At 38.5% G+C, this 23,494-nt stretch overlaps 1 protein-coding gene across 2 annotated transcripts; it reads right to left on the reverse strand.

Annotated features, from left to right (window-relative positions):
* Positions 1-59: 59 nt before the first annotated feature.
* On the reverse strand, positions 60-22,768 carry LOC145464008 (oxysterol-binding protein 1-like). Of its 2 annotated transcripts, XM_081447812.1 has the most exons (11): positions 21,813-22,768; positions 21,095-21,325; positions 20,755-20,960; positions 9,899-10,128; positions 8,335-8,931; positions 7,585-7,713; positions 6,764-7,009; positions 6,137-6,358; positions 2,712-2,807; positions 1,704-1,897; positions 60-1,113 (listed from the first exon to the last, which is right to left on the reverse strand). In XM_081447812.1, exons 1-11 carry the CDS (start codon positions 21,905-21,907, stop codon positions 750-752), a joined length of 2,610 nt encoding a protein of 869 aa, XP_081303938.1. In that variant the 5' UTR covers positions 21,908-22,768; the 3' UTR covers positions 60-749. The 2 variants fall into 2 exon arrangements, with proteins under 2 accessions (XP_081303938.1, XP_081303939.1); XM_081447813.1 differs by lacking the exons at positions 20,755-20,960; positions 21,095-21,325; positions 21,813-22,768 and adding an exon at positions 15,851-17,981.
* Between the last annotated feature and the right edge of the window lie 726 nt (positions 22,769-23,494).

The raw sequence follows: 23,494 nt of genomic DNA on the forward strand, positions 1-23,494 counted from the left end.
GAAACTGTTCCAAATTTAATCCTTCTGTACATTCAAAATTAAAGGCAAATGAAAATGGCAAAACAATAACTGACTTTTTATTCATTATCAGCATTAATTTAATACCATAAATCTGTAATAACAAAATCTATTATAAATTGTGTCAATTTGTTTCCCTGTAGAAGCTCATTCTCCCTGAAATAATGTCTAACCATGAAAGGATATGTACTGAATTGTTAAATAATCCTAAGTTGTTAGCTGGCATCTCAAAATTTTCATAACATTTTTCAAGTCAGTCACAGTGATAAAAAGTGTTCATTTTTTTTCCTTAGACATGCTAGTTTCATTCTAACAATTCTACCTCTGTCTTCGCCAAGAAACACTTGACACTGCCATGAACAATGACGAAACCAAAACTTTTTTGCATGCTTTTTCATTGGCCGAGTACAATGTTCCCTTCTAAGTTGCTGCTTGTTTCACAGTTTGGGAATATTGAACATAAATACAACTTATATCAGTAAGTAAAACACGTGACCCCCATCTGTCTGTGTGATATTGAGGAAGTAGAGTGATTGAAGCATTTTTCTTGCAAGGTAATCATGCTTTCTCCAGTTTCTCAAGGGAAATTGTTTTTGCTACACGAGTCATTAGCAACCTTCCAAGGATGCTGAGAGATAGGAGAGATGCAACCACCACCATCCATGCCAAATCTGGAACAACTGTCGCAAAAATCAGTGAATTGTCAACTTTAAATTTCTATCTGAAAGAACCTAGTAAATCTCTGGAGAGAGACTCCAGTCTTTTCTTTCCTTAGCCTCCCAATAGCCACCTTTGTACACATGTACAGAAGTATCCGTGACTTCATCCATGACATTTTCAAACCAAGCTGGCTTGTAACCTTCATAAACTATGCCCGCTGTTTGAGCTTCCAAGGCTTCAGCCTCGCGTTTCCGTCTCCTTGTTCTTTGCATTTCCTCCAATTTCTGTTTTTCTTGATTAGCTTCGTCCCATTTACAATTTTCCATAAGACGCTGGTCTGGTCTTCTCCGCGAGTCAGTTGGGGCCACGCTTTCATCATGCTGATTAAGCGCAAGGGCAAACTCCGTGAAGTAATACATTTTCTCACAGCCAGGCCTAAAGAAAACAATTTTATAACGAAAATGATAAATACAAGATTTTGTTATGATATCACTATGTACTTTTTTAGGCCAGAGTCAAAGATTCAAGCACATAACGAGAGATGTCTGGGACTGTACTAAACTTTGTGAGTGAGAGTTTTGGCAGTGAAGTTAACAACAGAGAAACTGTCACAATCCTCAGTGAAGTATTGAACTGGCTACAGAGTCTGATTTCTTAAGGCCAAACTTCAAAATCACTAGTTCCCAATACACTATTCACCATTCATTCTATAAAATTCTCTTTAGAAAAAAATTACATGTATTTCACTAAGCCCTTGGGCTTAGTGAAACAAAATTTGCTTTGATTTGTAGCTTTCAAAAGGTGATTCAGAGGTTTGCATTTATAGGTCGTAAAAAATTTGACCATTCATTTCATTTCAAAATCCTTGGTATAGTGTGATAGCCAGGTCTGAAAGCTTTAACTGATATGGGGGTTTAAGTATCTACACTTTAAACCAGACACGCTACATCACCTGGACGTGAGACACCTCTAAAAGTGTTCTAAAGGTATACGGTAACCTTAAAAGTAAATCTAACCAAACTTACAGTGCTGGATTTTTCATCCATAAAGTGACTGGAGGTAGAGTCTGGGCCTGGCTCTTGTGAGGAGTGGATGGGGGCTGCTTCACACTGGAAGGTGACCTAGTGTACATAACTTTAGCTCCATCTAACTTGTTGTCCCAGGTTCCTGAGATCACATATCTGACAACCTTTGAGGAGTCCGTGACTACTCCTGTCACCTATAAGAGAAATGGTCTACATTAACACTGTTTTATAGTCCAACTCTGAGTCAACATAAATAAGATTGGACTCAAGTGGATCAAATGGTCCACTTTTGAGTACTGATTAGAGTCACTGTGTTGTATTTTTGGGCAAGACTGACAACTCTAACAGATACTTCTATAAACCCAGAGCTCAATATGGTTCAACGGGGGGGGGGGGGGGGGGGGAGGGGGAGATAACACTATTGACCAGACAAAATGTTCTGCTGGGGATAAGTGTTGACAAAACAAACTACACTTCATCCAGTTGTAAACAAGCTTTGAACAACTCAGGGGGCTAGGAGTAGCAATACACAATGACTAGGAAACTCAAAGGTAAAGCTTACACCTGCTTACGAGTCAAGTGGCCCATCAGGCCAGTGTTCATCTCCAGTTTCAGTAGCATGAGGCAACTAAGAGTATTTCTACTCCCCTCTGGATGGGTTATCCCCCTCCCCAGCACTGAGAGAGCAAAGCGCCTTGCCCAAGAACACAACACAATATCTTGGCCAGCGTTTGAGCCTGGCCCATTCAATCCCAACTCAAGTGCACTAACCATGAGGCCACCACTGTAAGGTAACCCGACAACCTGATAAGCACACTGCAAGTAACCTGTGATGGACTAGAATCCCAGACATGGGGTGTAACAATACCCTTTTATGCTTCCCATTACAGTAGCTGGGACAAGTTCAAGCACTTAACCAGAGTTCAAACCTCTTCCTTTTCTTTCTTTCAAATGAACTGAGCTTCTTGAAAAGGGACACTTAAATTGGTACATGCTAGATTTGTCTACCTTTCTAGGTGTGTCTCGTCCAAAGTAATTGTAAGCATCATATTTAAGGTGGCAAACATCTTTTGTTGTGTGGTTTTCAATGTCCATCTCACCTGACTGTGGTAAACAAACAACCAAAGCACACAAAAATTATTATTTAGAATGTATAACTATTCCAATTTCACATAAGCAAGGTTTTTGAAGTTCAGGTTCAAGACTTTCTGGAGGAAGAATTTCAAGATACAGCAAATCCTGTCATCCACCAACATTTTTCATACAAATCTCCTTAATCTATAAACTGTCAACCACCATAAACTATGGAACGCCAGAACTGTCTTATGATACTTTTTTTTATTATATTGGGTGGTTATGTCATTATATTGAGTAGTTATGTTATTATATTCGGTGATTAACTCATTATACTCGGTGCTTATTCCATTATACTCGGTGCTTATGTCTTTATATGCGGTGCTGTCTTCATTATATTCGGTGCTTATTCCATTATATTCGGTGCTTCCCTCGTTATATTCGGTGCTTTCTTCGTTATATTCGGTGCTTTTTTCCTTATATTCGGTGCTGTCTTTATTATATTCGGTGCTTATTCCATTATATTCGGTGCTTACTTCATTATATTCGGTGCCTACTTCATTATATTCGGTGCCTACTTCATTATATTCGGTGCTTACTTCATTATATTCGGTGCTTACTTCATTATATTCGGTGCTTACTTCATTATATTCGGTGCTTACTTCATTATATTCGGTGCTTACTTCATTATATTCGGTGCTTACTTCATTATATTCGGTGCTTACCTCATTATATTCGGTGCTTACCTCATTATATTCGGTGCTTACTTCATTATATTCGGTGCTTACTTCATTATATTCGGTGCTTACTTCATTATATTTGGTGCTTATTTCATTATATTCGGTGCTTTCTTCGATATGATCGTCACCAGTCTTCGCAAGGGGTCGTACAATTTGGAGGTAGTCTAGGGAAAGCCGGGAAAAACGGGTGTCACGAAAACTCAGACCCCGAAAACTCAGACCCCTCGAAATTAAAAACTCAATTGTTATCACCCGAATTGCTCTATGGCCACAATGGGGCGAGATGTTTATCTTCTCCGGTTTATGTTGTCGCGTCGATCGAACGGTGAAACACAAATATTTAACTTCTCAGGTTTATCGCTGTCGCGTCGGTCAAACAGTGAAGAACTAACAAGGTTTAGAACAGCAGCCGACACTGCTTTTCAAAACAGACCTTTTTTATGCAATCGTATGCAGCAAAAAAATGTGTTGTTCTCTGAAACATACTCGTTTGATCGCAATCTGCTTTTTGACTTTATGTGCGTTGCGTGACTGTCGGCACGTAAAAAGTCAACACGTAAAAAGCACGTGAAGGTCGAACCGATTGAACCGCCATGTCTGGTCTCGAAATGTGAGTGAACGAAAATTGAAATGAAGAATACAAAAGCAAAAACCGACACAACGTAGAATGATTTTTTGAAGGTGTACTATATTTCGGCTGGCCAAACCAGTCTTCTTCAGGTACAATGAAAGATTTTACATTGGTGCGTGTTTTTATGTAGCCGATATTTACGTAATACCGGACTACGCAAAAGTAATTGATCGTGTAAATTGAAGATAAGCATACGGTAAAATAAAATAACATGATAAAAGAACATAATAAAAGAAAACAAATGGAAACAATTAATATGTTTCTTCGCGGATGTTCAGACCATTAGGATCAATTGTTCTGCCTTTTTGAATTAAAAAAAGCTTCCCTGGCCGTATGGATAGAGTCTCGGTTAGAAACGATTTTTTCGATGGGGATTAATTGCATGTCGTTAGCAGTGTGGTTAGGAGAGGACAGGAAATGTTCGGCGGCTGTAGTAGGTTTAGATTTGTTGTTAGGGTTATCTATGGTACGGCGGTGTTCATTAAATCGGTCTTTTAATTGTCGTTTCGTCTCTCCTATGTATTGTAAATTACGGCGGTTACATTGAATCATGTAGATGAGGTTTTTAGTGTCACAGGTCAGGTTGGATTTTATGGCGCGCGTTTCCCCGGTAGAAGTATGTAGTAAGTCCGTGAGAAATGTAGGGACAAGTAGCACAGTTTTTGCCACAACGGAAAGAACCAGAAGTTGTGTCGGTTTTTGCTTTTGTATTCTTCATTTCAATTTTCGTTCACTCACATTTCGAGACCAGACATGGCGGTTCAATCGGTTCGACCTTCACGTGCTTTTTACGTGTTGACTTTTTACATGCCGACAGTCATGCAACGCACATAAAGTCAAAAAGCAGATTGCGATCAAACGAGTATGTTTCAGAGAACAACACATTTTTTTGCTGCATACGATTGCATAAAAAAGGTCTGTTTTGAAAAGCAGTGTCGGCTGCTGTTCTAAACCTTGTTAGTTCTTCACTGTTTGACCGACGCGACAGCGATAAACCTGAGAAGTTAAATATTTGTGTTTCACCGTTCGATCGACGCGACAACATAAACCGGAGAAGATAAACATCTCGCCCCATTGTGGCCATAGAGCAATTCGGGTGATAACAATTGAGTTTTTAATTTCGAGGGGTCTGAGTTTTCGGGGTCTGAGTTTTCGTGACACCCGTTTTTCCCGGCTTTCCCTAGACTACCTCCAAATTGTACAACCCCTTGCGAAGACTGGTGACGATCATATCGAAGAAAGCACCGAATATAATGAAATAAGCACCGAATATAATGAAGTAAGCACCGAATATAATGAAGTAAGCACCGAATATAATGAGGTAAGCACCGAATATAATGAAGTAAGCACCGAATATAATGAAGTAAGCACCGAATATAATGAAGTAAGCACCGAATATAATGAAGTAAGCACCGAATATAATGAAGTAAGCACCGAATATAATGAAGTAAGCACCGAATATAATGAAGTAGGCACCGAATATAATGAAGTAAGCACCGAATATAATGGAATAAGCACCGAATATAATAAAGACAGCACCGAATATAAGGAAAAAAGCACCGAATATAACGAAGAAAGCACCGAATATAACGAGGGAAACACTGAATATAATGGAATAAGCACCGAATATAATGAAGACAGCACCGCATATAAAGACATAAACACCGAGTATAATGGAATAAGCATCGAGTATAATGAGTTAATCACCGAATATAATAACATAACTACTCAATATAATGACATAACCACCCAATATAATAAAAAAAAGTATCATAAGACAGTTCTGGCGTTCCATAATAAACATTTCCTGTAAGTTATCAATGGTCTCAAAAGTGGTAAAGTTCATAATATCTTTGAGTTCTTTCCATTACTGGCATTCACTTACATGTAGTACCACAATATTTCACAACAGGGATATGCAAAGAGCCAATTTGCACAGCTACTGTGTAATAAGCACAATGACAAACAACAAAGATCTCTGATCTGACCTGATCAATCCAAAGCTTGCCAACAATGATGTTATGGACTGTAGTGGTGACTTTTTTCCAGGTGTAATGATTACCAGACTTATTGAACTTTAGGTGCGCCACGCCGTGTGGGATAACTTGGAGATACTTGCCACGGAATTTACTGGTGCAGGTGAATTCCTGCCAGAAGATCCAGTCCTTATGCTCAACATGAAGGGCTGATGCAGGTGGATGGTGGCTCACCTGCAAATCATTGGACACATTGTTACTAACATTAATATCATGGGTGACAAATTACTCCTTAATTTTGGTGCGAAATTTCAGCATCAATTCATAATTTCACCATTTGATGACACATACGAAACATCCCACCTAGGTACCAGATTTAGAACATTGTCAACAAAAATGTGTGTCAGGCAAATGGTTACAATTTTTCAATGCCCAGCACTGTATAACAGACAGGGCAGGGAAGAAACCCTTTGAGTCATTTCTGTAGGGCTTAGCTTCACAAAAACCTTGTGAGTTCTCAGGAACCCACTGTAAAATTTGTGAAAGGATATACCTGTAAGTAACCAAATCATAAATAACAGGAGCAAAACCTACATTTAGGTACAGCATAATTATTTAAAATTCCAAGTCCCAGTTTACCTGCTCAGCAAGTGACCGCCACCCTAAATCTTCTGTTCGGTCAAATTCAAATGTTTCTCCAAGTAATGGGTTAAATGGCTTCCCAGTTCTTGTGGACGTTGTTGAGTAGGAGGAAGTTGTAAATGCCGCAACATAGCACATTTGTTCAGTGGATGTCTCACAAGCAGCTGCTTTGTCTAAAAGTTCAGAGTACTCCAACTCTTCTGTAAGTCTTTGAAGCATAGAGATGGGCTCGTTGAAATTAACCTACAATGTACGAGGGTAAATCACACAAAAAGGTTACTTTGATGATGAACAAGAGCTTAAAATATACGTTCTCTAGGAGGTAAGGCTCAAGCTTTCGTAATAGCCACAACCCCAAAACTTTAGATCAAATCAAAATTCAAAGCTATAGGCAAAGTGAGATGGATTCAATCTCAGACATAGTTATCACATGAAATGACCAAAACTTATGGAGCCCTGTTAATGGGCCAGTATTTGGAGAGCTACCAATAAAATTTCAATGATATTTTGGCTTCAACTGCAAGGATTTCCAACAGATTGTACTAAATTCTTGGACTGAACTAGCTATCATAGTAACAAAACCAATTTAACAACCCAAACAGCAACAGTCAAAAATTCTCAAAATTCTCCAGAATTGAAGTACAACCATACAACCAAGTATTACTCATGTATTACTCGACAGGCGTCATTTAAATATAACAGTCTTAGGTTTGGTCTGCATCCATAAGATGTATCACACAAAGTTAATGTTTAGTAGCTTTGACTTGAATGCTGAAAACGTTATGCATTCAAAAACCTCAAAGAATGCAGCTACTCACAGGCATAGGTATTTTAGATAACTCTTTTCCTATACAATTCTTGAGAATACTCCAAAGGTTTATGCTTATGTCTGGTTTGTCTGGTATCTTCTTTCTGTAGTGCTTTGTCACAAGCCTGTCTGTAGATTGCTAAAGAAAACAAAATAGTTAACATCAGTTAGTAATCACCAGAAAATCATTAAGTACACTAGAACATGTGGTGGGGGGGGGGGGGGGGGGAGGAAATGGGAGGGACTTGTGTGGTGTGATGAAAAAGAATGTATAATGGTACCTGAATGACATCAATGTTTTCTCCAGAATTCCAAATTGCTATATTTACCTGAGCAACATATGTAATCACCTTACGTAGGGTCTGGGTTATATCACTTCATAAGCCTTGGGCTTATGACTTGGGGAGCTTAAATCCAGTGGGTCTTACTAGCAGCATTCAAAAGACAAAATAATGAAACAACTTAAAGGCTCTGATCACTTATATGCAGTTGTAAGATAGTCACTCTGATAAAACATTTTCATTTGTAGTCTGCTTGCAAACATTCTCATATTTGCCGATTTCTTTTAACAAACAGGAGTTAGTTGATGATGCAGAAACTCAGATGGAGAGAGGGAGAACCCTTATATCCAGGGGCCTCATAATTGGAATATGTTCACATTAGCAGACAAATCCACCAGATCATAACCAGGAGATGTTAAAAGCAGGAGTGTTTATAACTGGTAGTTCTTAGGATAACACAATGAAGAACTAATACTTACAGTCACTCTAAAGGAGCCTTCAACAGTGAAAGGTGATGTGACTACCTTCTTGGTAACAGAATTTCCATTTGTTCCGTCACCACTGGAAATTTCTGATTCTTCTTTGCCTTTCACAGATGCTGTTACATCAGTAATTTCAGTAGCAGCACTGTCTCCAGCTTCTTCCTGTTTCTTTTCTGCAGGAGCTAAGTTACTTGTATCTGATAATGTTCCTGACAATAAAGGTTTGGTACCCTCGGTATCCATACTGAAACTCTGCTCTGAACTTGAGCTTTGTAAACTCTCGTGGCTTTTGCTAACAGATAAAGTGAAGCCTTCAGGATGCTCTGCTATTGCATCAAAGAACTCTGCATTTTCTTCATCTTCATCTTCCAATTCTTCTTCATCATCATCACTGTCACGACCCAGTTCAGTGTCTTGTGGCTCAACTAAGTTGCCAACTGTGTTTTTCCTGCAGGCTCTTTCAAGGGTATTGTGCTGTTTAGCTAATGCTTCTACTGTCTCTTCAAGAGTCACTCTTCTTTGCCGCTCATACTGTAGAGCCTTTTGCCATCTTTTTTCTTGTGTCTGAGCAAGTTCCAAGAATTCTGCGCACGCCTTCAGATAAAACAAATGGTGAGCAATTCTTATCATTAATATTTTAAAGAATCTGGGAGCAAAAAGATGCATTACCATTACATATTTACAGTATTTTATCTTGAAATCAACCCCTGATATAAAATAGCACTTAAACTACCCTTAACACTGGAACATTAAATCAATGCTTCTGCATAAAAGACAATGAAATTGTGACACAAACTTGCCAGAATTATCCTGCTCAAGTGACATTTGATTATGGACTAAACAACAGTTTGAATGTACTTTTTTCAACCAGGCAATACAGACAAAATTTAAAGAAGTTTTAAAACTGGGACTTGAAGTGTAGTCCATTTGCCTAGAGTGAAACATTGCTATCAAGAAAAGCCCAGTGAAAGCAGGAATACCAGTCTCATAAATGCCTGCAGCTTACATGATTCACAGATAGCTCTAGGGAAGGTGAAATTTCCCAATAGCATGATGTCTTGATTTAGTCTTAGTCATGGATTCAGACAGTGGTCTGTCTGCAAGGACCCACATTTAGTAGAGAGTACAGTTTGAAACCTGAATTAAATTTTCAGCCGGCACAAACTAAAATCGGTGCAGAAAGTGTTGAGACATTTCTCTTTCCAGGGTCCTTTACTATTGTTTTGTTTTTTGTTTTTGCTATCATGCCCAGTTTCCCTCCCGCCCCCCCCCCCCCCCCCCAGTCAATGTTGGTATGCAGAACTCTGACCCAAGTGAAAATCACAACATAAAAAAGAGGAGTGGAGGAGGACTAGAATACCACATAAAATTGATAATAATCAGGAATTCCAAATTTGTTATTTTCAGACAATACCATAATATTATGCTGGAACTGTCTCAATTACTTTTGTCACTGATCGTAGGCTCATCAAAAACTTTCTGATACATTCTTCCTCCACTCCAACAAAACATTCAAAGGAATATGTTTTTGGACTTAAAAAAACTGCCTAGTCTCACTTACACTTATCATGGCATTTGCTGTTATCCGAAAAAGAGTGGCCTTCTCGTTCACAAACTTGAGCTTTCCAAACAAAGTGGGATTATCTTCCACCTCCTGAAGCTCAACAATAGAACGCTGCAAGGCTGAGCCATGTTTGCCTACAAGATCATTGCAAGTCTGTAAATCATCAAGTTTGGCATTCAGTGGTTTGATGTTCTCCGCTTTGTCATTGTTTGAATCCTCTTCTTCATCTACAAAAAAATAACATGTTTTTCCCATGAGATAAACAGATCACCACAACAAATACAACTGGGTGCACAGAGAATGAGATAATGTTCTTCCAGATTACAGAATCACAGATTACAGGACTGACCAACAATCAACCCAGTGCAAGGGATCATTTACAAAGTGAGCTGGGATGACTGTGCATTCACCTATGTCACAGAAAGCAAGCGCTGGTGAAGCTCACGTGGGGCCGAGCATGATCCAGGCTGCACAAACAACAGCAATTCACTGACTAAACAGCATGCTGAGTCAACAGATCAAGACATCCACTCACGAGATGCCCAGATCCTTGAACTAGTGTTAACAACTACCACATGAGGCTTTTCTTTGAGTCATGGCACTCAACTGCTGTCAACAAGAGGAAAACTGCTCCCCCCACTTACTTACAGTTGATTTAAATAATCAATAAAACAACAGCAAGCAGGGTTGTAGCACGAGCAATAACAAACTTTGATATTGCAACTCTGACAAATGCTGTTGGCTTTTAGTGGAAAACATATATCACAATCTGTTGATAATGTTCAGCTTGCAACACTGGTCATGCCATACTTTAAGACCAATTAATACACAAGAATTCTATCTAATACAAACTGCATGCAGATGAAACACTGATATCTACACTTAATTCCCAGTAAGAAAATGTACGGGTAACAGACAAAGCCATGAAATGGACTCTGGCAGGGAAGGGGAAAAGAGGACGACCAAAACTGACGTGGAGAAGATCAGTGGAAAAAGAACTGAGGGACGCTGGCTGGACCAAACGATGGACAGCTGATAGGCAGCATGGGAATGCATTGGCAATGACCTCATGTGCAACTTAGGCATGAAGAAGATTATGTATGTATGTATGTATGTATGTATGTATGTACTCAAGGACGAAACAGAAAAGTTTAAGTTAGATTCTAACATGAAGTGATGTATTGTTGAGAGAAAATATATGCCACTCAATATTTTAGTCTGGCTTATCTGGCCAAGTTACCTATGAGTGATGTTCAAGTACCACATTAGTAATATGCAGCTGTGCTAAGTAAACAGAACAATAATTATTATTAATGGCATTCACCACATAAAAATATTGAAACAATGCTACAACAGGTACAGTACAGCAACATTACAACTCTGTTCAACAGTAATGAGTCTTAGTTGTTGAATAACTGGGTAGAGGAGAATTGAAAACAAATGGAGAAATGAGCACAACTCCCCATGAAATATCAGTACCATTTGGAGGTAAAACCAGACCTGTATGTAATAGTAATTGGACTGAGAGGAGTAAAATTCAGGGAGTAATTGAAGAAGCTAGTCATAAAAGGGGATAAGTGACGATTTTGGTTGCTTTTCTTTTTTCTTGCTCCAAATTAGCTGAATTTTTGCATGTGGTCTTCAATGTAATAGAAAAACGTGTTCCTGTATTTTTGCCGCTGGTTTTTGCTTCGCTTTATAAAGACGCCGCTAGGAAAACCGAGTGGTTTTTTGCATACGCAATATCCTGAAAACGAAGCAAGGTTTAGCGCAAAAACTACGGGACATTGCTAAACATACCTAAACAAAACTCTATGCGAAATTTGGAGCGTTTTCGACAAAGTTCACTTTTGATTAAAATACCTAACGCCCTTTTCCCGCCGAGGCTGCAAATAAACGAAGCCGGGCCTTTGTTATGATAAACAGAGCCGATCCTTTGTTATAATAACCAAGCCAAGCCTTTGTTATAAGTCGAAGTCTCGCCTCGGTTTATCATAACAAAGGATCGGCCCGCCGCGACCGCAGGGACTTTGATCTCACTTAGAAAGCAGCAAAATGTCAATTTCACGCAACGTATAAGCTCAAAAATGTTGATTTCAGGTCAAAAAAGGTTTAAATGTTGATTTCACGTTAACGCGTGACGGCAAGGATGTTGGTTTCACTTAGAAACCAGCAAAATGTCAATTTTACGCAGCGCATAAGCTCAATGATGTTGATTTCAGGTCTAAATAGGTTAAAATGTTGATTTCACGTTAACGCGTGACGGCAAGGATGCTGGTTTCACTTAGAAACCAGCAAAATGTCAATTTCACGCAGCGCATAAGCTCAAAAATGTTGATTTCAGGTCTAAATAGGTTAAAATGTTGATTTCACGTTAACGCGTGACGGCAAGGATGTTGGTTTCACTTAGAGAACAGCAAAATGTCAATTTCACGCAGCGCATAAGCTCAATGATGTTGATTTCAGGTCTAAATAGGTTAAAATGTTGATTTCGCGTTAACGCGTGACGGCAAGGATGTTGGTTTCACTTAGAAAACAGCAAAATGGTAGGAGCCCATGATGGGCTCCTGAAAATGGTAATTTCACGCAACGTATAAGCTCAAAAATGTTGATTTCAGGTCAAAAAAAGGTGTAAATAAAAATAAAACAAAACAAATAAACATTTCAATAAACACTTTTTCAAATACGGCAAGGTCTTCAATGGCTAAAAAATCACGAGATAAAACATAGTTTTCGACAAACGCGATCGTAGCTTTATGTCACGCACCGCCATAACTTCCAAGTTCAAAATGCGCTGGTACCTCTTATGCCTGATGAGGACAACAACTTTGGCGGCTGTTTAGTTTTGGATTTAAGAATTCGATGACTCCACGTGAAAACGCTCTATAAATAGGGCTGACAGATTAACAGATTAACCCTTCTGCGCAACGTACGGGTCTCCATACATCTGCATGTCCCCTGATCCCAGAAGCTCAAAACACTACAAATCATGCCGATTTGAAATAAAATCAACGCAAACTGGATCACAGATCTGTTACAATCGATCGCCACTTGCTGGCCATTATTATGTTTAAATCTAGTTACCAGTTCGAGAAACGTCCGCAGAACGTAATCGCAATGCATGCCGGGAAGGGTCTTTACACCTCGTGCGCGGGAAGACATGGCGGTCGATACAAGACAAATTTTATAAGTCTAAAACCAGTTCTCGCTTTCCAAACTTTGACGCTAGCAACGCTTGGCAAATGGGCCACAACTCACCAGAGGGTATTTTTCTTGGGCAAGAACTGCTCTTGGACTTTGCTACCTGGCTCGATCTGACTTCGAACGCCGATAACACGATTACGGTATATCAGCTGCCTTCGAAGTTTCAGAACACATTTTGATTCTTTAAAACGTGCTGATGACTTACGGGTTTATCGAGGCTTTATGATGCCTCTCAACCACCAGGTAGGCACACAAGGTACTTTAAAACAATGCTTAAGATATTAGTTGACAGAGCTCTAATACGGCACATCTCTTTTTTGTTTGATGGCATTTCGTTTGACGCTCGATCGATTCACGTGTTGTGTTCACGTCACAATAACCGGTGTAAACAATCCGTTCCCAGATTTCCGCTCTATATGCTGTGGGATTTGGTTTTGACTTCATACACTATAAACAGTCTGCCTGTTTGCTGTTCAACAAATAAACTCCTAAAGACATGGCTAGGAAAAGCCAAGTTTTTTGCCTACGTTTTAACTCGAAAACAAAGCAAAACCCAGCGACAAAAATACAGAACCACATTTTTCTATTACATTGAAGACCACATGCAAAAATTCAGCTAATTTGGAGCAAGAAAAAAGAAAAGCAACCAAAATCGTCACTTATCCCCTTTTATGACTAGCTTCTTCAATTGTGCAAGTAATTTCAAAATCAGAAGAACACGAAGCGCAAGGCCAATTTGAAATTATGAGCACGATTACTCCCTGAATTGTATGACACGAGGTCCAAATACTAATTAATCATATCAAAAACCAATTTCAGAATTAAAAATGTTTTTTGAGAACTTTTTTTGAGCGAAAAAGTTTGTAGCGCTTTCTATAAGTTTTGAAAATTGTAGGAAACATTGTGAAGGAAGCCATTTAAGCGTGCATAATTATTGATGTGCAAATCACGTGGGCATCCAATTACAGGTACATGTATCCAATTACAAAAAGTTCAGATTGGATACCTGTAATTGGACACTCATGTGATCATGTGCTGATCACGTGACAAATAGGCATGCGGAGAACCTATCACAATCGAGAATTTTGTTATAGATACAATTAGTTACAAGAGTTTACAGATGGAAATAATTACCTGGCATCTATTCTACTACTCTGTTGCAAATACAGTAAAAACATTTGATACATTAATTTCTTCAAAAAAATAGTTATAAGCAAAAGATGTGATAAAAAGAGTCAAAGTGGTATCCGCATTAATTGGTTAAACAAAGGAATATAAGGCCCTGCATCACACCATGCCAGAGGAATTTGAAAATGGAGGTTTCACTCAGAAAACACATCAAATATTTTCTGTCCACACTACGGTGGAGGAAGTTATAAACGAAACAATCAATGGTCATTTTGGATTTGTGTTTGAGGAAAACATGGTCAGGGAAGTCACATCATTATCATGGGCCACTATTTTGGAAAAACTCCATTCTCAAGATGTTTTCCATTCACACAGATACCAAAAGCTGCATTGTCAAATACCTCCAGTTTGAAGAGTGTGTTCAAAAACAGCTCTGTTTTTGTGATGGATTAGTGTGGACAGTAGGCTTTACTGTAGAAATAAAGCTGCTGCATTTTCAAATTTCTCATGCATAGTGTGGATGCTGCCTAAATCACAAGGTCGCCAATGGTAGAACTCTACATGTACAAATTTATAACAAACTGATATAGGACCTGTATGACTGAAAGCAAATCTGCAGCACAATAATATGAATGTAGACTTAAGATAAGATAATGGTTTGTGGAATACAAAATTGAGATAAAAGGAACAGTGTATCTCAGAAATAAGAGATCTGTGGCATTACTTGAAGATTAAGGATGTCTCCAATGTAAATTTTCCAACTGTACACTAACCTCTGTGTTACAAACAAGTGGGTTTAAGTCAAAAATAATTCCCATAACACTTTGGAATAACATTATGTACAGTACAGGGTCAATCATTTACCTACACTGTGTTTACATGACCAAGGACAAGTAGCACAGAACATTTGCCTTGATTTAATTTTCTCTGAGGTGATTGATTCTCCATCATTAACCAAATAGTTACTTTTAGGTGACTTTTGCCTTGAAAACCTCCACAAAAACATCACAAGTACTGAAGATACTTTGAGAAAATCATCCTTTTCTGTAGTTGGAACAATCCATCATTAGGACTTTAGTGTTTCCACTTCACAAACATTTCTAAAAGCATCCAGATTTTCATGTAGCAAAATGTAATGTAAATGGACACTTCAGTACCATAATTTGATGATAAAAAATCTACAAATACCCATCAAAAATGGAACTGATTTGCTAAATACACAAGATCCATATTTACATAAATTTACATGTCTATCAATATAATACAGATCCCACATGTGGACAAAATAATCATAATAACAAAACCAGCAGCCAAAATTGGCAAAAATAAAGACATCTCCAGATGCTATTAAGCTACTCTTAAAATATTGTGGACGTGAAGCCTTTCAGAAAAAAAAAAACACAAACAAGCTCTGTATTTGGTGTAAATCCAGTCCTGTTACAGGTACCTGTAGAACTGAAACCTGACATCCACATAATAAACAGAGGTGAACCAGTACAAGATGACTACCACACCAAATAGACAACCATAACAATCAGTTTAGGAACTACTCGTTCAAAATTTATGTAACCAAACTGAAAAACAACATGAAAAAAAAAAAACAAAAAAAAAACGCACCTTGCCCAGACAAGTTCATCTTCAACCAGAAAACAAAACAGCAAAAGTGGGCAAGCAGTGATGATAAAAATAGTTGATCTGTTATTCCTGACTATAGCCTAAGAGTCCACTCATTGTGAACCTACGGCTGACTTTCCAGTGTAAATTTATACATGGCTGTTGCATTTCAAGTGGCAATGGTCACTTGGCATACAGGAGCCAAACAAACATGGATAAAAGACAAGTAGATTGCTTGGATTTACAATGTGAATTCACTGATCGCTTCACAAAAACCACTTGTTTAGCAATTGCTTTCCACCATGAATTAACTGTGAATGTTTATATACAATCTTGGAGCCTTCTAGCTTCAAAACCACAACTGAGAAACCAGCCAAGAATGTCTTAACCACATGAATGGCTAAACCATAAAATTCACTGCCATTGGATTATGTAAATCACTACTAACTACCCAAACATGTATGCTAATTATACCTTCCTTAATTAGATGTCACTTGGTATCCTGGGTTATTCCTATGTGCACCAAGAATTTTAGTAGAAATTTGAATAACCACTAATATATTTGATATCCAAAACATCTAAGACTGGTTTTTTCCTTAAAATTTCTGGTACCTGTAAAGAATACATCACAAGGCTTATCACCTAGGTAAATTGCTAGTATTTCATTGGATAGAGGACCTGCAGGCTATCAGTTTAGTTGCTAAGAAACCAATGGCTACGCTGAGAATGTATTACTTTCACAGTTTATGAGCTAAGCATCTAAGCTTACAACCTAAAGCCGTTTCGTATCACAAAAATATGAAATTATTCTACAAAAAGAACATGACAAAAAGAAATTCCTTTAAGATTGCTGTACAATGGTAGAGGAAATAAACAGACAAAGGTATTGCTGCTTTTCTTGAGAGCAAAATTTGAAACTTTCCCACATTATTTTGATGTCAAAATTACCAAATAGATTTTTATGTGGTATTAGAATTCTATTGCAGTATTGGATTTTGACACTCAAATTGTGAAAAACCAAACAAAAAAAGAGGTTTATTTGTCCAAAATGTCACAGCCATACTTATTTAACAAAACCACTGGACAAACAGCAAAGTAAATTATTGTTTTTTTTTGTGCTTAGATTTTTGTACAAACCAATTTTTTTCTTAAACAGGAGTGCAATTTTGTATGAAGAGTAACTGAACTCAGACATTGCATTCCCTAAACAGGAAAGCAATTTTGTATGAAGGGCTAGTGAACTCACACCAAGTGAACCTTTAGACCAAGCAGTTCAGATTTAAATATACCTCGCTCTGACACATGTATCTAATCAAAACCAACTTCATGCTGATAATAAAGTTGGTATTCATTTGATACTTATTTTATTCCACTGTTATGAGCAAATGTTTTTAATTAATAACCTGGAATAAAATGAAAGTTCATGTTGGAAAGCAAGACTGAACTGAGCCTGCAGTCATCACTACACCCTCATAACACATGTGACGTGAGCCTTCTCAGTCAGCTCATTCTGAGGAGCCCACAAGTTGATGGCGATCTCGCAGCAAAGTTAATCTTTCCCTCCCTCCCTCCTGCCCATTTTGTTTATCAACAGTTGACTGTTTGTTCTATTGACTTATTGTAACCTACTTTTAGACATAATCAATAAACTAAGGATGGGAAATTGCAGCCTGCAGCACCCCTTCAGTCCAGTACTAATGCACCCAGGAAGGGGGCATTACACCGCTGGACTGGGCTAACTTGGCTCCAGGACAATACCCAGCTTACAATACAGACATGAGACATGTGCCAAGGCCCCTCATCCGGTGAGTCTTAAGACAAGTGTGTATAGCCAAACTTTGCCAGTACATTCCCTCCACATACTTTTGCCCATATATGAGGAGTCTCAGCTCTTCACTAGCTTGAAGAGCCAAGTCTCTTGTCACTTTATTGTGCACCTTATCATTAAAGTTCTATTTACCATCTTTTTAACACTTAAAAGCAGGGAGATGGAAGGGAACGCCTGCAAGCATGCCATTGTTTTCGTCATTTTTTACATCAAAAAGATGAACGTAAAAATCATGGTTGATCAGAATTAATGAAGTACTTGATCAATTGCTCTGACTGGTCTGATTGGTCAGTGATATTGGTCTCTGATTGGTCAGTGATATTGGTCTCTGATTGGTCAGTGATATTGGTCTCTGATTGGTCACTCAAGAACTTCATTGTATTCTCAATTACACTCCACAAGGCAGATGAGTTGAGTTGAATCGTTTTTAGCATCTTCAATAAAACACTCTAGTCATTGGAAGGAAACGGTTTCAAGACAAATTGAAAATAGCACAAAGGAAAGCAATCAGACAGCTCTTGGAAGAGAAAGATCTGCCAGACGTTTTGCAGACAAGCTATGGAAAGGTACATGTGTTGGTTGCGTAAAGAGCCGAGTTAGGAAATTTACATGTCTTCTTGTCATCATGCCACTAACCAATTTCCCAGCCCATGATTTGGCATAAAAGCTGGACAGATTGGGGCATGTCAAAGAAGGCAAATTTGATATAATAATAATACAATTACTATAATCATAATTCTCCAATTGTAAAAGAAGGAATCTGAACAACTTGAACAAATTCGCACATGATTTCCTAGCATGTTAGTTAATATGTAAGCTTAAGATTTGTCTGGCAATTTCTATACATGTACATCACATTATTATTTTCTTTTTCAGACAACCTCTTATTGCTTTTCCATCCTTTACAATTTCCTTGTGGCAAGAAGGTGGGAAAAACAAGAAATTGAAGAACCCGAATAAGATCTGCGCCAAAGTGGTCTGATTCTAATAAGATCATTTGGACAGCCAGACATTTCACAGCTTGTGGGTTTTGCATACTTAATTAGGGGACAGAGTGACAAAAGCAATGGCGTGCTTGCAGGCATTCCCTTCCCTCTCGGTTTCCCCCTCTCCCTCCCCTTTGAACATCTGTAACGCAGACTAGGTGACAGTTACGACTCACTGGTCGCCAGTGTGACCAAAAATTGACTATTTGCCACCAGATATTAAGAACTGGTCACCAGTGGGCGACTCTTGTTTTCTTACCTCAACCTTTTAATAACCTCAAAGGAAAATCAGCCTTACTTGTTGATGAAAGATACCATTTATGTGAATAGATATAACAAAACAAATCTGCGATTCTTCAATCACCAACTGGATTGCCATGTTTGATTCAGCAGCTTTTTCACTAAGAGGCAGTGCAGGCACACTAAACAATGCACACACAGAGCCTGGTACGACTACCAACAATGTGGCAGAACAGGCAACTAAATCCACTGTGTCTGTCATCTGCTTGAAGCCTAACACAAAGCCTTAGCTTAGTGCCAAATGTGAAACTACAAGAGGAAGAAAAGGAAGCGTGGAAACGTAACTGAAGCTGCTTTCATATTGATTATTAATTTGTAAATTGTTTTTAAGAGTTCTTCCTTTAAAATTTTATTATCTATAAGCTTCTTTGTGCATTCTTTGTAAATTCTGTTGAAGATTGTGTACATCAGGAAAATATTGAAACAGAAGAAAACCAGTGAAAAAGAATGGCCACTGAAAATTACAACCAAAATTTTGGGATTAGTCAACAGTTGGCTCCTTAATAAAAAATTTAATCTCAAGCCCTGTTAAGCCTGTTATCTAATGAACCCTGATCTTGAGCTTTAATATGTTAATAACGTTGGTTTCTATTAAGCCGCCCCCACCCCCAGTTTCATTTATGACATCATAGTACAAACAAGTAAACAATTAATTATTTACTAAAAACTTAAAAGAACTCAAAGACCTTATCCTTCTTCAATTTATTGGGTTCTAGTTGGTTTTTAGTAAGCTGTGTTCTCTATTAACACCCCCAGGTCTTGAATATAATAAGCCCCCAGGGGTTACTAGAGCTTATAGGGAGGTCCTTGCCCAGGGCTTATTTCTGGATTTTGAAATACTATTCTCAAACTTATAAATAATTCATCAAGTTTAAACAAAGGAAATTGTGGCCGTGACGGTGTTTGGATATCTGATCTTAGTTACCATAGATTTTTGCACTTTTATTTCTCCGTTTTCTCCTCAGTTTTAGTTTCAATTGAGAAGATATATTAAGCACTCGAGACCGTGTTTGACCACATTTCCAAACAGCTTGAAATTGTCAAAAACATCGCTCTGCATTGTATTTTCAACTTACTCTCTTCTCAGTGTTTGGAAATGTGGTCAAACATGGTCTTTCATGTTTGATGTATTACTTACATCTAAAATTCATTGGCGTGATCAAGTTTATAATACACACACATGATACAATCTAATTTACATTTACAGCCTTTAAATTTGCCTGAAATTATTTTTCATGACCCCCAAAATGTTTCTTCACTCATAAAGTTGCCTATACTACACAGAACTTTCATTAGAGACCACTAACTTTGTTTGAAACATCCCTCTCAGGTGACAAGTGGATATTTTATGAGGTGAGTTCATTGCAGGTGATGTAAGTTATACTTACAAATGTCACCTGAAACTCAAAAAGCGATGCAAATTACTTTATAATTTATTTCTCGTGAGCGTTTAGACCGCCGTTAATACAGATGCGTTGAGCTGGAAAATATCACGCATCAAAGAACAAGTGTTAAAAAATAGATTGAGATAACCACATATGCTTGTACATTTGACAAAATAAAACACCCACCAACACTGAGTGCGAGCTTGATTAAAACACAGATTAACACTTGAATACGACTGAAACACATTAAAATGGGAAGTAACTTTGTGGTTAAAATTATCAATTTCTTTTCTGGCATCATTTAAATTAAGCTTACAAGCCTGATCTTGCTTTTACACACGTGCACCTTATAGAAAACATAATGCAATCAAAAAACCTTCATCAAGAGAAAAATAAGAATAGACAAACCTGACTCCAGCATTTTGATGGCCTTCGCTTTCGCCAGTTCCAGAGCTGTAACCCATCTTTGCCGCTCTACTTCCGAGCTCGCTCTCATGTAGAAAACTTGAGTCCCTCCATTAGAAATCACAAAACTACATGAATCTTCCGAGTCGATGAAAGCACCGGCAAGATTTATAGTGCCACGACAAGTGTGAGCCATCTCGGCTTGGCTTCTGAAATGCAAAAATAATTTACTTGAGAAAAAAAGACACTTGAAAGAAACTCCCAATATTCACACGATCGAGTCCGCCATCTTGAAAACAGTTCGACAATGGCAGACGTCTGAAACAAGTTTCAGCTACAGTACCTGTAATAGGACAGAAGTCCGTTCGACAGGACAAACCATCTTTTCTGATATCCTTTGATGTAATTCGTCCACTTTAGCAGCCATCCTCTAAAATGATCAGGGCAGACTTGACCGTCAGGCATACTCACATTTTCAGAGGGAATTTCCACAACAGCAAATTCTTCGCCAGCAGGGCGAGACATAGTCACGTGACACGTAGGAACCGCTACCCGCACCCGGATATTAGGAGATCTTAGTGGAAGAAATAATAGAGAAAAAAACAGTTACGGTCTTACAATCGACGCAAACTTTACCACGCTTCTTTGCACTGCCACGAGCAGATTACAAGATGATGATTGTACGATTTGAAGCAAAACATGACGCCATATTGCGTAATTGTGATGCCGCTGGCCACAAAAATTAGCACACCAGAAATCAACCCGAAGGGTATCCTTCGTTTCCTTCCCCCAGGGGACCGGTGCGCGAGTCTAAACGTCATTATTTTTTTAGGTAGCTAAAATGTCAACAATAGGTTTGAAAAGTCTAGTCTTCGATTAAAATTAATTATAATAATGATCGCTCGCGATGTTTTCCTATAAATTGCATACGAACTGAGGAAAAATAAAAACACAGCTTGTAACTTTTAGCTTTTGGCCAATCTCCCATGCCTATTCTTCTCTTGCCTCGTTTGAGACTAGCACAATCCGTGAACCATCAGTATGTGAAATTTTTTGCTTACCCGGAATGTCGAAATTCGATGGATCCATGGTCTATCACAAGGACGCTCTCTGACCGGCCTTTCCGCTCACTGCCACAGGAACAAATTATACCCATCTAAACTGCGGTGTCGCATTTTGAGATACTAAAGTCTCACCTCGGCTCGAGATGTCGATCTCATGATCAGAACAGTCGACTGAAACCGGCGCCGGAAGTGATTAGAAAATTTGCAGTAACGCTCTAACCCCGAGTCCACCGCAGAAAAAACCACAAGCTTTGAACCTCGAGCTGTAGGGGTATTTTGAAGTAGAACGAAATATAACGCCGACCCTCTTAATCGTACGTAAAATCTTAATAATCCAAATAGAGTTGACCTTCAACCAGACACTGCGTATCAAGAGTTGCTCTCTCAAAACTAATACCCCGGAGGCGCGCATGCAGCAATTTTAGAACAATCGGGTGTTGTGTAATTACGCATGGCGTGACCAACTGGACTGTCACGCGTATGGATCAGCTGTCACTCACGCCGACATACATACAACTTTGGAGGCTGATTTCAGCTTACGATGCTACGACGAAAACAACTACTAAAACCACTGGAAGTCTCAATGAAACAGCTACAAATTTCAGCCCTTTATGGTACGTTCTCCTAAACCTCTCAAGCAAAATTGAAAGTGGGGTTTATCCCATTGAGATGACGTCATGGACAAAACGCGGCATCCTTAGCAACTAAGGGTAAGAAGCAGGGTAAGAAGGAAAAGTTGGATGAGCAAATCACAGTCAGTATCTGATAGCAGATTAAGGTTAAATCCATGCACAGGGTTCCAGATTGTGACTGTGTGAGTATGTATGTTTTCATTGCTAAATAAACAAGAGTTATTCGATACAGGTAATATTGGATGTTAGCTATTTAAACTATGCTAGACTATCGACGTTTAGTTCATCTAAGGTCGTAAACTGGTAGCCGAAAGCCAAAGTATGCTTATTTAAAAATAATGATACTTGACGTCCTGAACATTTGACACATTCAACCGATTGCATCAACCAATTACATCTGCAATTGTACTAAAATTTTGTAAACATTTCTCAGGGTTCTGCTGTTCTCGTTCTACACCATACTTGAAACGATATCCTGGAACTTGCAGAACTTGCTAAACTTGTTCGTCTGCATTTTAGGAATGACTTGCAACGCTGAATATTAGAAAGCTCTCAAGTTGTAATTAACTCAGCATTACAAAAACATATTATGGTGCATTTAGTCACCTCATTACCCTGTCCGTCCCGAGTTATTTTGGATCACCGGAAGAGATAAATGATATAAATCGAAGATAAAATTATATAAACATCAGATTGTGTTATGACTGGTTGGTTAGTCCCACTTAACACAAGTAGTTTTATCAACTTGTGGGGTGATCAATAAGCGTTGAGATAGGGAATTTATTTCTAGGGGGAATTTCGTTGGATGGAATCGTGACACGGTGCCCCGGGGGGGGGACTTCGCATATGAAAGGGTGGGGATGCTCGTCGGAAATTTTGAATTAAACCCCTGAAGTAGACCAATCATGTCGTGGCCCAGGATTTTTTGACCCCTAAAAGAGACCATATTTAAAACATATTAAAGGAACTCAGGCACGGTTTGCACATTTTGAAAAGTTTAGCCTAAATTTTTCAAATTCGTCGTTTGCAATCCGTGTCAATCTTCGC

The sequence above is a fragment of the Orbicella franksi genome, chromosome 12 (genome assembly GCF_964199315.1).
Source record: "Orbicella franksi chromosome 12, jaOrbFran1.1, whole genome shotgun sequence".
Classification (NCBI taxonomy): domain Eukaryota; kingdom Metazoa; phylum Cnidaria; class Anthozoa; order Scleractinia; family Merulinidae; genus Orbicella; species Orbicella franksi.